General features: G+C 32.7%; 1 protein-coding gene across 1 annotated transcript; it reads right to left on the bottom strand.

Annotated features, from left to right (window-relative positions):
• Positions 1-1,386: 1,386 nt before the first annotated feature.
• On the bottom strand, positions 1,387-8,945 carry LOC145632323 (microtubule-associated protein 70-1-like). The gene is made up of 11 exons (XM_081684669.1): positions 8,260-8,945; positions 6,467-6,552; positions 4,644-4,709; positions 4,365-4,535; positions 3,998-4,168; positions 3,751-3,906; positions 3,492-3,638; positions 2,802-2,873; positions 2,201-2,722; positions 1,924-2,111; positions 1,387-1,827 (listed from the first exon to the last, which is right to left on the bottom strand). The coding sequence occupies exons 1-11, from the start codon at positions 8,438-8,440 to the stop codon at positions 1,809-1,811; spliced, it is 1,779 nt and encodes a 592-aa protein (XP_081540795.1). The 5' UTR covers positions 8,441-8,945; the 3' UTR covers positions 1,387-1,808.
• Positions 8,946-16,021: the final 7,076 nt, after the last annotated feature.

Below are 16,021 nucleotides of genomic sequence, written 5' to 3'. Positions count from 1 at the left end.
AAATTAAAATCCATAACAGCAGCAGCAGCCTGCAGCTAGCCTTCAGCCCTTCAAATCTCTTCTCCAATCTAAATTAATGTACACAACTACGAACACATCCAACATCTAAATTCAACACAAATTTGCATAATTGACGCAATCAGGGGGGAAAAAAATCAAAATACTAAACCCTATTTCAACCAGATAAAAAAACATACATTTTTGCCAAAAAAAAACATGCACAGTAGTAGTTTAGGATGTTTATTTCACTATCCTTGCAAAATGCTTCGAGAATTATCATATTTGGGAGCCACCAAAGACGAAGAATATTCAGAATAAGAGGAATTTTGCAGAGGTTTAGCAGGAGAGCAAATGAGAAAAATGATGCTAAAATGAGTAAATACCTACAAGATTCCAAACATTGTTTTTTATTTATTTATTTATTATTTTTTTTTTTTAATTCTAATTCGGTTTTTAATTTGGACTACTCATTTACAAAACCTTGCAGCAAAAGTTTTGCCTTCCCCGTGCACATGTGTTCATTTACACGCCCTCATCAATCATTCTCAAAAGCATTAAATAGGGGGCTAACTTATTTGAAGGGATTTTATGTCTTTTGTCACTTTTCAAGGGACTAACTTTTTTAACCCAAGGGACTCACTTATTTAATCCAAGTGACTCACTTTTTGGCTGGATTCTACCCATGAGGTCCCAAACGGTGAAAAAAAAAAGGAGACCCCAAAAGGTGAAAAAATGAAAAGGTTAGTCCCCAATCTTATACTTAATTCTATGTTTTGAACTTTTGAAGCCATAATTAAACTCTATAATGGTTGGATGCAACACATTGTATCATTTCCACGAAGTTATTACAGAGTAAACGATACCAATGTTCTTTTTTTAATTTTATACAAGCATAATATTATCAAATTCTGCTAGCAGTGTAGCTTGTATGAGCAGGTTGCTTATTATACTGCAAGTAAAATCCCCACTCCAATAGTCATGGTAAGCTCTTGCAAAAAATTATGGAGAATGTACAAGAAATTCCTTATATATACCATATGTAATTGAAATATACTTCGAAAACTAGTTTAATAGGCAACGAGAGTCTGACTCTATAATAATAGGCAACGAGAGTTTGAGTCATGTTATCTGACTACCAATTGTCTATCGAAATTAAGAATGTCAGTGGGGCAAAAATGGATCCCGGTAACTAACCCTACACTTCTGCAGCCTCCAAAGGGTGCAGCTCACAAACTTGCGAACTAGTCAGGGTTTTTGCGCGGTAGGCAAATTCTTCTTACATTGCAACTCAAGTTTCTGGTTAGCCTTGTTCAACTCTTTAATGGAACTGAAGATAGTTTCATTTCCGAATACAAGCAATTATGACAAACATGGAAATTGGAGGCGTTTCAGAAAAAATCTATAATCCATAACTAGTTATGAAGTCAAAGTAGCTTTCACCCGTACTTCAAGAGTAGCAACTGGGGTATGCAACCATGCCCTTTTACAGAATATCAGCAATCCTTCAAAATCAAATATAATTGAAAGATGACCACAAAAACCTAATACACACCACTACTTTCACATAGATTCACACTCATGTTGTTAATACAAAAATATACACGATTGATGTAATTCTCCGTGGACCAATCTAGAAGTCAGCTCTTTACAAATGAATAGCAGACCGGGGAAGCCTCTTGAAAAGGAAGCGGGAATGTCAGAAGAAAGCGAGTTGTGGAGGGAGAAATCTGTGAAATAAAGCCCTATCATCCTAGAGTTCAAGGACTGAATCCTTAACGAGTGTAATTTTACCTTGCAAGGATCATTTCCTACATATGCCGAATGTTCCTGAATGATAGAAAAGACAACCTGGTTATAAACCAATCTCCCATATAAAGAAAATAATTAACTTAAAATAACCTTCAGTATGCCCCAATACTTTACCTTGCAGAATGTGGCTGAGAACCATTGACAACCCCTCTAGCCATACTCATTCTCCGGTTCCTTTGATCGTTCTCCTTGTTAGTACGCATTGAAGCAACTTCCTTTTCCATCGCTGCTACTTCTCTTCTCATTTTCTTAGCTTCAACTTCCATCGCCTTGTTCAGAGTCTCAACCTTCTTTGATAACATCTGTGGAATTCATACAATTACGGAAAGAATGTAACCATCAATGGAATAAAACAAAATTAGCGAGTTTGGAAGTTTCAGCAATTTCTAACCTCAATAGCGTCATCCTTATCCTTGAGGCTCTGAGCTTTCTCATTACAAGATTTCCTGAGAGTAACAACTTCCTTTTGTAACATATCATACAATGCCCCAGAGACATAGTCATCACAATCTGTTTTTGTTTTTTCAACTAGATTCTTGTGATCATCCTCTCTTTGGGAGCCATTGTGAGTCTTGTCAATACCATTAGAAGTTGTGCTTGGCATCATTGGACATGGCTTAGCTCCTTCTTGAGATTTATCACTGCCATCAAATGATTGTGACGGATTCTTGGCATTCTTTAGCAATGCAATTACACTATTAGATCGTAGAGTCCCGGATGGTGAATTTGTTGTTCTTTTTGATAAATATCCATTAGAAGCCACCCTTGAAAAATTCTCTACTCCTCCGAGAGATTGACGTCGTGTTCGACCACTGCTTATGCTTCTTCTTTCTGGGGTGACACGAGAAGAGTTGGCACTTGCAGATCCTCTCAATCTTTCTTCTAAAACCTTAAATCTTAATTGGTATTTCTCCTAATGGAAAGTAATGCAAGTATTAGACAACCATAGAGAATGATCTAGTACAGCAAAAAGAAGAAAATTTAAGTCTCACTTTTAATTGTGCTTCTGCTTTTGCTGTACGCTCGGCAACAGCAAGCTTATCCTTAAGTTGTTGCATTTCTCCCTGCAATGATGGAGATATAGCTTTGAAATCATTTGAATAATATATATGTTTTTGACAAACTATAGTGAAAAATATGTCAATTGACTTAGTATTACTTTGCGGAATCTGTACAGTGTATATAAATCTGAGAATACAAGCTCTACCAGAAACCCTAAATACACACAAATTAAGCCGACTTAACCAATATTAGGAAACAACTTGTTTCCTAAACACATACAACCTGCCTAAAATATATCCACAATAGTTTTCAACAATAACATTCATTAAAAAGAACACAGATCAATCGAAGATAAAAAAGAGTAATCTAGACCCACTAAATAAAAGAATTGAGCAACCAAGGTGCATGCCATCTACTACAGGCACTATTGTAGGTTCCTGTTTCTTAGATGGCTTTCACAGTATCACCCACTCGAGGTCATCCTTATAAGTCAAAGTTTAAGAGAAGCAAACAGCCAAACAGTAAACATTTCCAAAACACTAAACAGCCAGATGAATGACCAAGGTGAAAGCTTGATACATAGTTTAGGCCGTTGTCATCCTTATCTTTATTAAGGTCATCAAGATAGTCAACTGAAAACCAGATAACATTAATAAAAAATAAATAAATAAATTACATGCCTGATAATATTTTCTCTCTTCTAGCCATTGCTTTACAGGCATTACTTTGTCATTGCCATCTTTCCATTCATTTGCCACAACAGTAGCAACCCTATTAGCGTTTACTTTTGCACGAGCAAGCTCCCTGTCTAGGGTTTTCTTCTCCTCCTATAAAGAAAAAAAAAAGAGTTCAGTATCAGCATAAAGCACAAGCCATACCGATCAAGCTGTTTTTTCTTAGAAAGTTGAAACAACATCTGTTATAAGAACATAAAATTACATTCATCTCCTGCACTTTACGTTGGTAATCACGCACAGCATTGGCAGCTGCTCCACCAGCCAACACTGCTTCCTCAAGCTCCCTAACTGTTTGTGTTAATTTTTCAACTTCTGCTACCTTTTGACGATGCATTTTGTCCAGAATTTTGTTCTCCTCCTAATAGAATTCATATTATTTAATAAGCAGCTGAAATTGCATATTTGAGTACTCTGACAAGAAAAAAATTAGAAACAGCAAATCAGTATACCTGACAGATTTCAATCTGCTTCATCAACTCCTGGTTTTTGTTCTGCAAATCGTCAACCATGGATGCTTTTGCCATAGCCATCTGAACAGTTTTCTCTGCCTCCAATAATGCAGCTTCCTTGGATTTTGTAAGACGGTCCAATGCCCTGTTGTCATCCTGCAATTTTGCAATCTAGAAAAGAAATAGACCAGTGAATCAGAATATGTCTCCAACTCCACAAGATCTGGTTTTTCATCTAAATAAAGGGATTGGGCAAAGATGAGATACGCAGCCTTCATGCAAATTACCTTAACAAAGTGACTTTCGAGTAGAAAAATAACAATGGGTAAATACAGCACTAAATGAAGAAAAGATGGACAAGATGTACCTCCTGCTTTGACAACTTTAGCTCCGCCTCTAGCGGAGCAATAATGGCCTCTATTGGTGGCATGTCATCATCCTTTTGAGCAGCATGTACGCGTCTAAGTGTGGCTTCGGCAGCAAATTGTGCAGCAAGAGCTGCTTTCTTCTCTTCATTTATCTTTTTAATTTCAAGATTCTGCAATATTAAGTTGACACTTCACTATAGCATCCATAAGCCATCTTCTATGCTTAAAATTTTTGAAGATAGAGTTTTATTTGGACTAAAAGTATTAATGCTTGGTACCTTGCTTTCCAGATTAGCCTCAGTAGTTTTTAACTTCCCATCCACCTTTTGAAGCTCTTCACTAAGCTGGAATAGAGCCAAATAACGTGTGATCAGCATCAGCAAACAGCCTTGTTCATTTGTACAAAACTGAACATGTATCTCAATGAACTACGTGCAAAGTATACCCTTAAGAGGTGAAAGAAGGCGGTGTTCAGCACAAAATTAGCCAAAAGCAAAAAAAAAAATGTCCTCTGACTTCTCATATACCAATAAACGCAAATGGTATGGTAGACCATCAATGGAGGACTCCATGCCAAAAATGATGGAACTTGCAAACATGATGTTATTTAGTACAAGAGCATAAATATTTGAGACAAGAAAAGACATTAAAAGTCTTTGCATAGAAAGCATTGTTTTACAGCCCAACCTAGATTCTACTTTTTCATAATTATAATTTATTAGTGTATCTTTAAAAGATTTGTCTATAGAACAAATTCAAGTCACATGAAATTCTTCAGAAAAGAAAAAAAAAATCTAGAAAACTATTAAATTCACTGTGTACTGTCCTCGGTTTCATTTATCAAACAAAAACACTTGAGTATGGTTCACTTACTATTTCTAATCCTTTCATGGCCATTGGATTTTGATTAAATTGATCCATGAAAGTACAACACTTTGTCTATTATTAAGCATTAAGCAAGAAGAAGCCATCATATTTGCCTGTCAGTAATATTAGCAATGTAGCATGCAATCTGTGGTGAAAGTATGGAGTAGTAATATGGAAGCCACGAAGAATATTCACTTATAGGTTCCCAGGGCCTAACCGCCTAAGCATAAAACGGGAGGCCAAGGTGTAAACCTAAGCAAAGGTACATGTGTTCCATGGGAAACTATGGTCATTCACCCAAACAATATTATAAATTCTTGACAAAAAACAAAATTAGCTACAGACATTTAAACTTTTATAACAATGCACTTCAATTAATCTGACTCCCATCCCTAGATTTTCCTCAAATTTTCTCTTGATTGAATCAATTACTCCCATGTGTTTAACTGTTTATATGATTAGTCAAAGTTTCATCAGCATCCAAAGTTTAGAAATGTAATTAATCCATATTTAACTAATACATAATTTAGTTTGTAGTTGCATTTGAGGCAATCCTTCATGATAGCCTTTTGTTTTTTTTTTTTAATGACTCTTTGAATCTAAGTGAATTTTAAAAAAAAATTAAAATCTTCGCCAAGTGGATGCAGTTACATGTGGTTACAGCTAGTTAGATATTAAAGCTTAAAACCAGCAACAATTTAATAAAACACACGTACACATGACTAATGTTTTTCCATCGCCTACAATGCACCAATTACACCTCGCTGAGATCACCATGCCTAATGCGTCTCAAATCATAGCACACAGAGTGCCTTTTTGATAGAGTATAAAACATATTCCTGGCCTCAACTATCAGCTTAAGCTTTTGGTTGAGTTGGTCCTTTAACATGGTATCGGAGCCAGCGTGACACAAAGGTCACGGGTTCGAATCTCATCCGCCCCTCCTTCAAAGTGGAATTAATTCGCACCAGGTATAGGTGGGCCTGTGTTGCATCCACATTTCAAGCCCAAAGGGCCTTTCATGTGAGGGGGAATGATAGAGTATAAAACATATTCCTGAGCTTCAACTATCAGCTTAAGCTTTTGGTTGAGTTGGTCCACTAACACTTTTAATACACTGGCCTCAAAACTCCAAATCATATTGCATTCAAGTATTGGGTAGATGGGAAGAGTGGGAAATATGCAATACTTCATAGAGCAAGAATTTAGGTGAGGCAGAATAATGTCAAAATACCTCTTCGACTGCCTTTTCTTTAAGGCGTTCTGAATGTTTTAATCCCTTGATTTCTGCATGAGCTTCTCCTAATTCTCTATCCTTCTCTGCAGCATGAACAAAAAAGTATACATGAATTAGATGCAATGATACATTTACAAGGTGTCCATCTGATCATGCACCAGCTTATTTAAGTAAAAAAAGCTACTCCGTATCCTACAATTTGAAGGACAATCAAGTACAATTAGAATTATCAGTCCCAATGTAGGTGTAACTAGGAGGCCTATCCCTATGCTAATTTACCCTAATATGCAAGGACAAATCCAAATACTATTTTCAACAGCTTAGGTTAAACCACTGTCTAAACCAGACGGGTTGACAGCCATTGAACCCAATACAAAGCTTTGCCCGTCCCGGAGTAAATATGCAGACAAGCTAAAACACCTAAACTGCCTACATTGCTCCACAAAGTCATCATGACAGATAGCCACATAAAGCTAACCAGAAAGAGGGTCTGTATAATGATGTTCTACTCCGTATTCGCTCAATATAGAAAAAATAAGTCCTCCCATACAGTAAGATTATTCTCTTCACTTTCATAATTATATCCTAACATTGTGAACAAACATCAATTCACTATCATCAAAAGTTAATACTGTTTTTCTGTAAATATCAACCATTTTTTTACCAACCATCTTAACCTTTTGTTCATATCCAGAATTAACCATTGATTTCGTCATCAATCACAAAAAAGCAAATATAAACAGATGTTGCAGCCATCTAATAGATCACATTTGACAAATTGTTCTTGTTTTAGAAAAGAGTATGCATTACGATTGAAAGTTTTCAAATTTTATCCATAACATTATCAAGTTATAGGGAAAACATAATTCCTGAGGTAGCGTAATCATCTAACTTACCTCTTCAGTCAATAGATACTGCGTTACTTTTTGATGCTATAAAATAGAAATATACATTTTTGCAATTCAATGACAATAACCCAATAAAATTAATCATTTCCATCTAAGGAAATTAACCTTAAATTTCTCATAAAATACAACATAATCTACCTAAGATCCAAAATTAATAATCCATATTCACTCTTAATTTAATTATAGCAAGGAGACAAACAATTCCATACTTCGTATTAATTAACACTTAATTATTCAATTAAAAAAATTGGAACACTAAAAGTCATTCAACTACCTAAAATACAAAATCGATTAATAAAGCAAAAAAAAAAAAAAAAAAAAAAAAAAAAAAAAAAACAACCTTTTACTTAATTAAGAATTGATCAAAAAAAGTGACAGAACTCAGCAGTCACAACTCAAAACGGAACATCCTCTACCTAAATTTACAAACCCATTTCAAATTATTTTATTTTTTTAAAAGACAAATCGCGTAAATCAATCAAAAGAAAAAAAAAAAAAAAAAATCATTCCTTATATTTTCAGCAACAAATTGAAAATGCCAATCAATATAGATTTTTTAAAAACAAAATAAAAAATTGCCTCTCAAAATATCCATCAAAAGTTTAAATTCCAAAACATTAAACCACATAACAATCAAAAACACCCTTAAATCACTTTACAAATTTCCATGTTAACACAATAGCAAATCAACTATATTCATGATCTTTAAACAATATATTTGTAATCTTTGAACTAAGTATTTGTAATCTTTGAATTATATATTTCGGGACCACGATATATATATTCTATACGAATACCAAAAAAAATTCAAATTTTCAAAAATGCCAACAATAAAATAATTAATTCATCCAATAATAATCAAAAAAATTAAAGGAAAAAAACCTCGAACTTCATTCTCAAGGCGAGTGAGCTCAACGCGAACAGGATCAGAACCGTGCAACAAATGAACAACATCTTCAACACCCGAATTTACTCTCGAATGTCCGCCGCTCTTTTTCCGGTACTTAAACGAAGCCGACGTCGTTAACTTCGCCGGCGCCGCCGTTGCTTCACCGTTCGCCATTGATTTTTCCGGCGAGATCTGCTCAGATTCCGATTTACACTCCCAAATTCAACCAACAAAGATTAAAAAAAAACCCTAAAGTAAAAATCAAATCTTTCTTCAAATTTACTACTTAGTACTAGTAATAATAATAACAAGTAGCTCAAAAAAAAATTGATTGAATGAATTTCAAAAAAAAAAAAGAGGAGAGAGAAAGTAAGTGTGAAGAGAGAGAAAATGAAGGGGAGGGAAGAGTGAATATGGGGAATGATTTTTTAAAAAATTAATTTATGATTTTATGGAATGTGCTTTTTGCCTTTTTGGCTGGAATTTTATTTATTTTTTTGAATTTTTTTTTTAATTTGGTGGATTTTGATTTTGAAAGGTATATACAGGATTTAGGCGGGGATTTAACAAGGAGGATTAAATTAAGGGGATTAATTATTGATTAATTAAATGGAATAATTAATTGATTGGTTAATAATTTGAAGGGTATTTGTATAAAGTTGGTCCACGTTTGAAAGAATGAATAGCAGGATCTGATTTATGTGATTGTGAACACGTGATGGATGTTCTGTTCTCATTCCCCTGCTTTCTTCCTTCCCTTGTATTCCAGGTGTTTGCCAGGGTCCTTTGGATCAGATTCACTGTTCATTTTTAACGACGTCGTTGCTCGCTAAGGATATATTCGGCAAAATTAGTTTTGACTCATTTAAGGCCTGAACTGAAATGAATATTTTATATGAGAAGGAAATTAGGAGCTGAACTGAACTGAACTGAAAATAAATGTATGAAAACAGGCCCTTAGTAAGACAAAAGACATTTACCTTGGATCTTAGAGTACTTGGAGGAAGAGAGGTTGTAACTTTTAAAAAATGTTTGACAAAATAATTATGGTATTTTTGTTTTATTTTAAATTGACTTGTTTTAATTTATATGAAGTGTTATGTATTAACATGACGATTATATGGTGGATTACTTGAACAATTAAAGGTCTAATTTGATTTACTGAACTGAGCTGAAGTGAATTATTTATATGAAAAGGAAATTATGAACTGAACTGGACTGAAATTAAGCCGAAGAGAACAAGATCTGAGTAGTTAATACCCCAAATGTATAAGATATAGTATCATTTCGGCATACAAGTGATATGAAACCGGTTTTTCTAATGATCTATTCATTTCTTTGTATGTATGGGAGTAGTAAAGGGGAAAATTATCTGAATCAAAAGTGTAAAGGAGGTAGAGACTTGTGCAACACATTTGAAAATGCAAATTTTCTTCGGCAATTTAAGTACACCTTTTATGAACTTGTATTGTGGAAGTTTATGTGATGAATGAAAGAAATCAGCCAGTGTTTTATGATCACTAATTTTGTAGTACATCATTTACATGCAATGCTTAAGCTTGGACTTGAGCTCTACTCAAACTATTAGCTAAATTCAAAGGCTGGATCTAGATAATGAGTTTGAGTTGTACTTGGTTTAATATACAATAAATCAATCATAATGGTATGAGATAGATCAACCATAATTCTGATGATGTTAAGTTTTAGGGATAACGTAATATATTCTTAAGTTTACAAGTGTACAACACAACTACAACTAAAAATAATATTGACTTCGACCTTACAGAGGATAAACAAACCAATCAAGACGATCCACACTTCTTCTTTTTTTTAATCGTATAGAGTCTAAAATATCCATAGAACTTTGCCCCTTATCACAATGTTAACTTTGTTAGTATTGTCAAGTTGTTTGGTTACACAAATACAGCTCCCATGATATGTAAAGTTCAAGGAATAAATCCCATTTTCATGTCAGAAAGAAAATTGAAAGACACACACACATTAAAGCTTTGTGGTAAGGTGGAAGGTACAAGCTAAGATATCATGTGGATATAAGGTGGTTAGTGCTACAAAACGTCCCACTAATTTAAGTACAAATTTGACAACTTTAATTGAGATTTGCACTTTCCTTGAACCAAGAATAATCAATGCTAAGAATTTATCTTTAAGTTGTTATTAATGCATGGTTTATCCACTCTGTTTATCACATTACCTTGTCTTCCAAGTGCAATCACCTTCTCATGAAATCCTTATAAATTAAAATCTAAAAATAAAAAAAGTTTTTTTTTTTTTTTGAAAAAAATATTAATGAATTAGTTTGTGGGCCATAATTTGATGGTGGAGGTCTACCTAAGGCCTTAGCATATTTTGTGGGCCACTTTTTTGGTGTCCATGATCCAACGGCTACTAGTCTACTACCAATTCTGTTAAGGTATCTCAACCGCCATTAATCTCCCTAGGTGGTCACCTTAATTACTCTTATAAGGACCATATCCAAACTTATAAGATACTCGAAATTAGATGGTCTGAAACTGACTCAAACTCGAGCTAAAACCAAATAGAAGATGACCTAAATTGAATTGAGTCTACAATAATTATCAATAGACGTGAAATCTACTCAGCTCGATTCAGCTCATACTCAACCTAAAAGTGTCCATGATCAATCTATCATATTTTGTCAAACTCATCAAACGGAATCTTAAATAAAAAAAGGAAAAAAGAAATTTATGCGAGAAAAAAAACAGAGAGAAAGACTATACTTTAACTTTTGGGTTTGTTGATAGATTAGATCACTTCTTAGGGCCGCAAAAACAGCAAAGATAGCAACCCCAATTCTTGCCCACTTTTGGCATTTGCATATGTGACCATGTAATTAATATGAGCATATATATTGTGATATTGATGTGGGATTTCCACTTGTTCGTCACAAAATATCTTATACAATGTTGTCTTAAGCAAAAAAAAAATGATTGAAACTAGATAAAATAGTAAATACATAATTGTGATACATTTCGAACCCATAACAAGTTATGATATGCACCTAAGTGACGTTATGACTTCTACTTTAGTAAATACACAATTCTAAACATGTTTAAAATGATAGAAAGCTGATACAAATTCAATGGCAACTCTAATCATATAAAATTGACACAAATTCAACATAATATTGTACTCGTAAGATATGAGGTAACACGATACAAAATCAAATTATATGAGGTAACACGATACAAAATCAGATTTTCGTAATTTTAATCGTGACCAGTGTCATAGCTTGATTGGAAAGACAAGATAAATGAAATTAGAAAATTAGTTGAGGCTATTAACATTAATACATTATTACATAGGGTGGCAGTATGGTACGGAGTAACTTGTTAGGGAAATAAAACCTTACATCACGCACAATTCACTTTGGTAAATTGCGGAAATTGAAAAGCAACTTTTACGAAATTGGTTCATAATTGGTTGTTAACGTAATTAGTCTATATCTATCATGAACCAAAATGTCAATCTTCAAACAGGTTACCTAACAAATGTAATTATGAATTTGTATTAGCTTATTTCTGGATAAGACAAAACATCAAATTCGTTAATCACCCTCACTAATCACTTGGCTTATTATCAATCAATCAAAGAGCTAATTTAATCTTATAATAATAATTCATTTTTTTCAATTTTAAAATAAGCTACACTTGTAATTTGAACACTCGAAATATTAATCATTTAAAATTCGGTAAAATACTCATTATATTCCCTTTATTTTCAATACAAATGATTGGCCGCCTACATATACATTGTACATTACGAACTACGAGTAGTTATTATTAACCATTCATGCATAACTAAAAAGGGTAGAAGAGAGAATGTAAATTGTTAGCAAGAAACTATCCTTGTGTTAGCAAGAAACTATCTTTTTTTTTTTTTTTGACGGAAGAAACTATCTTTATGTTAGCAAGAAACTATTTGCTAACTTTCAACTTTGATCAATAACACCTATAACTATTAAAGTACTTCGTAGTAATTATAAATACGAAGTACTATGCATTTAAGAGGTTTTTCGTTATGAGCTACTTGGAGTAAAAAGAGTTGTTTGACTATTTCAAAAAGCTATTTGGAATGTTTGGCTAGTAGCTTTTTAAAAGATCAATCAAAGCTTTAATCAAATAAACGGAGTTCGCTACATGAACCAAAAGTGAAAAAAGCTCATATGAGGAGCTTTTTGAAAGAACTTTAGCTTATTGGTTGTTAATACACTAAAACAACTAATAGCCAACAATTATTTAGCAAATAATTTTACACAAATAGCTTACTACAACCAACAAGTCAAAATTGTTAATGCAAACAACTAATAGCTAGCATCTAGTCAAATGCTAACAACTAAAAGCTTTTTCCAAACAAGGCCTAGACAAGTTTAACAAGTACATACAATTGTATTTAATCTCATGTATTTCCTCCGTTTCATTTTACTTACAACACTTCTCTTTTTACATTTGCCAACGCAATATTACATTCACATGATATATTTAAAAAAAATTGATATTTTTTTCACATTGAGACAAATTTAACAGTATCTTAATATCATACACAACTATATTTTTCCTTAACGATATATACATCATCAAAGCTATTCAAAGTTAAATATGTGAATAGTGTACTCTCTCCGTTCCAGATTGATGTTCCTGTTTCGTAAATCGATGCACATTTTTACCCAACTTTGACCGCAAATATCTTTAATCTTACACTAACAAAAATTATAAAAGTTAGATATTAATAATCTACTCACCAAGACGAATCAAACTAGATTCCACATGACTATATTTATTCCTATATATTAAGAGAAATTTAGAAGATTCTGGCCTTGTTTGGCAAATGGCTGTTGGCGGTTGGCTGTTGGCTGGTTCACTTAGCTTGTTTGACTAGTTAGAATGTTTGGCTGTTTATAATGGCTTTTGAAATTGGCTGCTTAAGCTAGCTGTTTATAAAAGTGTTTGGTAAATTAATTGTTGGTTGCTGGCTGTTTATTAGATAATTTGTGGGCCAACAAGCCAACAAAAAAGCTACTCAAAACAGCTTTTTCATTTTGGCTTAAAAGCCAGCTTTTTCGCTGACTAAAAAGCCAATTATCAAACACATTTTTTTGACTAAAAAGCCAACTATAATACACCAAATTACAGGGAAAAAACTACTACCTCCGATTTTTTTTAGTTGCAACTTTGGGGTATTATTTGAGAGATATAAAATATTTCAAAATTGCAACTAAAAAAATCGAAGGTAGTACTTAATCCAATGAGAGTAGAATTGTTAAATATTGTCTAGTTGTATAAAACAATCACAATCAAAAATACAAAAAAAACGGGAATCTTCAAGTAAGTAACAAGTAATAATGACCTAAATCAAGGAGACAAATAAAACAATACAACAAATCAAAATTTGTGATGAGAAAGTAAGAAAACTAAAAAGTTGTAAAAAGATATGTTTGATTAATTAAAAAAAGAAAAGAAAGAAGAAAAGGTGGAGAGAAACGATAACAATAACACGGGACAAGAGCACATGTGAGTGTGAGAGGGAAGGCAAAGGTTAAGCACATGGGGTTGCGTATTGAGAGAGACAAAGCGTGCGCACACTCTTCTTGGCTCCCTTTGGTCCCATTTTTTTTCTTCATACAGTTTTCTACATAACCAAGCATAATTCCTTTTTTTTTTTAAAAAAAAAAACATAACCAAGCACAATTAAATTATGTTCTTTTAAACTTTTGGACAAGCATAACATAACAGATTTTAGTAGAGAGCAGAATAGGTATTAACATATTTCAACAGATTTCAGCAAAGCAGCTCAAAAGAACTCTGTAATTTGTATGACTCAATATTCTATGAGTATTTTTAATAAATTTCAAATCCCTAACCAAATTTGAATCCTTATATTTTTTTTTTAAAATTCAACATTTACAGGTCAAACACTTTAAAAGTAAAAGAGAAGGATAATAGATTCCCACTCTTAAAGTGTTTCTAATGAAGATAGTAGCCTGGTTTAAAAAGTGCAATCCTTCCAATAGACCAAGGGCCTGTTCTCATACGTTTATTTTCAGTTCAGTTCCTAATTTCCTTAGCTCAACCTATGAGAACAGGCCCCAAGTTTAGTTTGGTTTTTTTTTTTTTTTTTACTTGTATGATTACTCTGTATCTTATTTTATTATTTGAGTATTTAGAATTGATTGTGCACTTGAATGTATATACTATATAGAGCTAGCTGGTTGGGGTTTGCTAAAACTACATATTTTGCTTATTTTATATACTACCTTCATTTTATTTTTTTTTATATATTTTTTTTTTGCAATTTTGAAATATTTTATATTTCACAAATAATACCCTAAAGTTGCAAAAAATATAAAACGAATGAAGTACGTAGTATATGTTTTCTTACTTGTTGAATCAAAATGAGGAAATAAAAAGCACTAGAGGTTTAAGGAAAGTAAAAAAAAAATTAAAAAAAAAAAAAAAAAAAAAAAAAAAAAAACAACAGAGGAACCATTAAGGAATGAGAGTATAGATATACTGGTAATTGAGTATTAAGGATTACGGAGATTATTAAATAAGGATTACTCATATAAATAAATAAAATTTTTAAGGCGTAATAAATTAATGTTACTTGTAAAATGAATTGGGTTAGAGTATTGTTATGGAGTATTGGGGTCCAAAACAATAAACAAACACATATGGAGTAGAACTTTATTTGGAAATGACAAAAGTCTCTTTTAGTCCCTCCCAAAAATATTGTTTTCCTATGACGAAAAGTTCATCATTTAACATAAAACATAATAATATATAGTCTAAACTACCCTTTTTTTGTTCTAAAAACTCTAAACTACTCAGATTATGTGATCTCCCTCCTTATGTAATTCACAAAAACCAAGAAAATGATTGGAAGTAGTGGATTATTATACTCCAAAAGATCAAATTAATGAATAAATATAGCACGTAATACAAGTGTTAGAATGTTATACTGTAAAGTAATAATAATTAATAATAAAAAAAATACAGTAGTATATAACAATAAAAAGATAAGTGGGAAAAGAGTGGAGTAGAAAAAAGTGAAATAATGTAGGCTGATAATTATAACAATTTTTTTTCTTTGTGAAATGGCTAAAAAAAGAAAAGTGTAATTTTCTTTGGAAACGGGGTAGTATGAAAAAAGAAGGAATGATGATAAGTGATGTAAATTGCAGCGGCAATATAGAAGCATAGATGCCAATTCCATCCATCATAAACAAAAAGTATGTTTCTCAAAATAATGAAATATACCAAGTACTACATGTTATCTGTTTTTCTAAATTAAACGAATAAAAAAGCGAATAATTAAAATTAAGGCTTACAGCTCGTTATGTCACGGGACATTCAGCCCCCCTAAGATATACGAGTAGTACAAAGTACTTCCTAATTTGCATATAGGTGGAAGAGGTGTTAGACCAAATAAAATTAGTAACGGTATTTAGGTTTAGGAACCGAGGGAGTACAACTAATAACAAAAACTGAAACAATGCACATAACGATTGATTCTAAACAAGAGTTATTTTGCTCGCGCTAGACAAGTAGACATAGCTAAGCTCAAAGCTTCCACGAAGCTCATATTGACTTAAAATCTCTACAAATCACAATCATTGTGAACCTAGCTCAATTATCAGCTCACAAATGCTCATGTCCCCAACCCAGGCGATTATTGTTCGGATTTTCAAAATTCACATGCTCAATTATTGAAACTACG

Source organism: Chenopodium album, chromosome 5, assembly GCF_948465745.1.
Source record: "Chenopodium album chromosome 5, dcCheAlbu1.1, whole genome shotgun sequence".
Classification (NCBI taxonomy): domain Eukaryota; kingdom Viridiplantae; phylum Streptophyta; class Magnoliopsida; order Caryophyllales; family Amaranthaceae; genus Chenopodium; species Chenopodium album.
Note: the sequence above shows the minus strand (reverse complement) of the source record. Positions and strands in the feature narration are given on the sequence as shown.

Excerpts from the sequence above, each read along its gene's own strand:
- LOC145632323 (XM_081684669.1), bottom strand. The coding sequence starts at position 8,440 with ATGGCGAACGGTGAAGCAACGGCGGCGCCGGCGAAGTTAACGACGTCG. Across the intron at positions 4,710-6,466 it reads AAGAAAAGGCAGTCGAAGAG|CTTAGTGAAGAGCTTCAAAA; the intron begins GTATTTTGACAT and ends GCTCTATTCCAG. Across the intron at positions 2,723-2,801 it reads AAGCAGAAGCACAATTAAAA|GAGAAATACCAATTAAGATT; the intron begins GTGAGACTTAAA and ends ACTTTCCATTAG.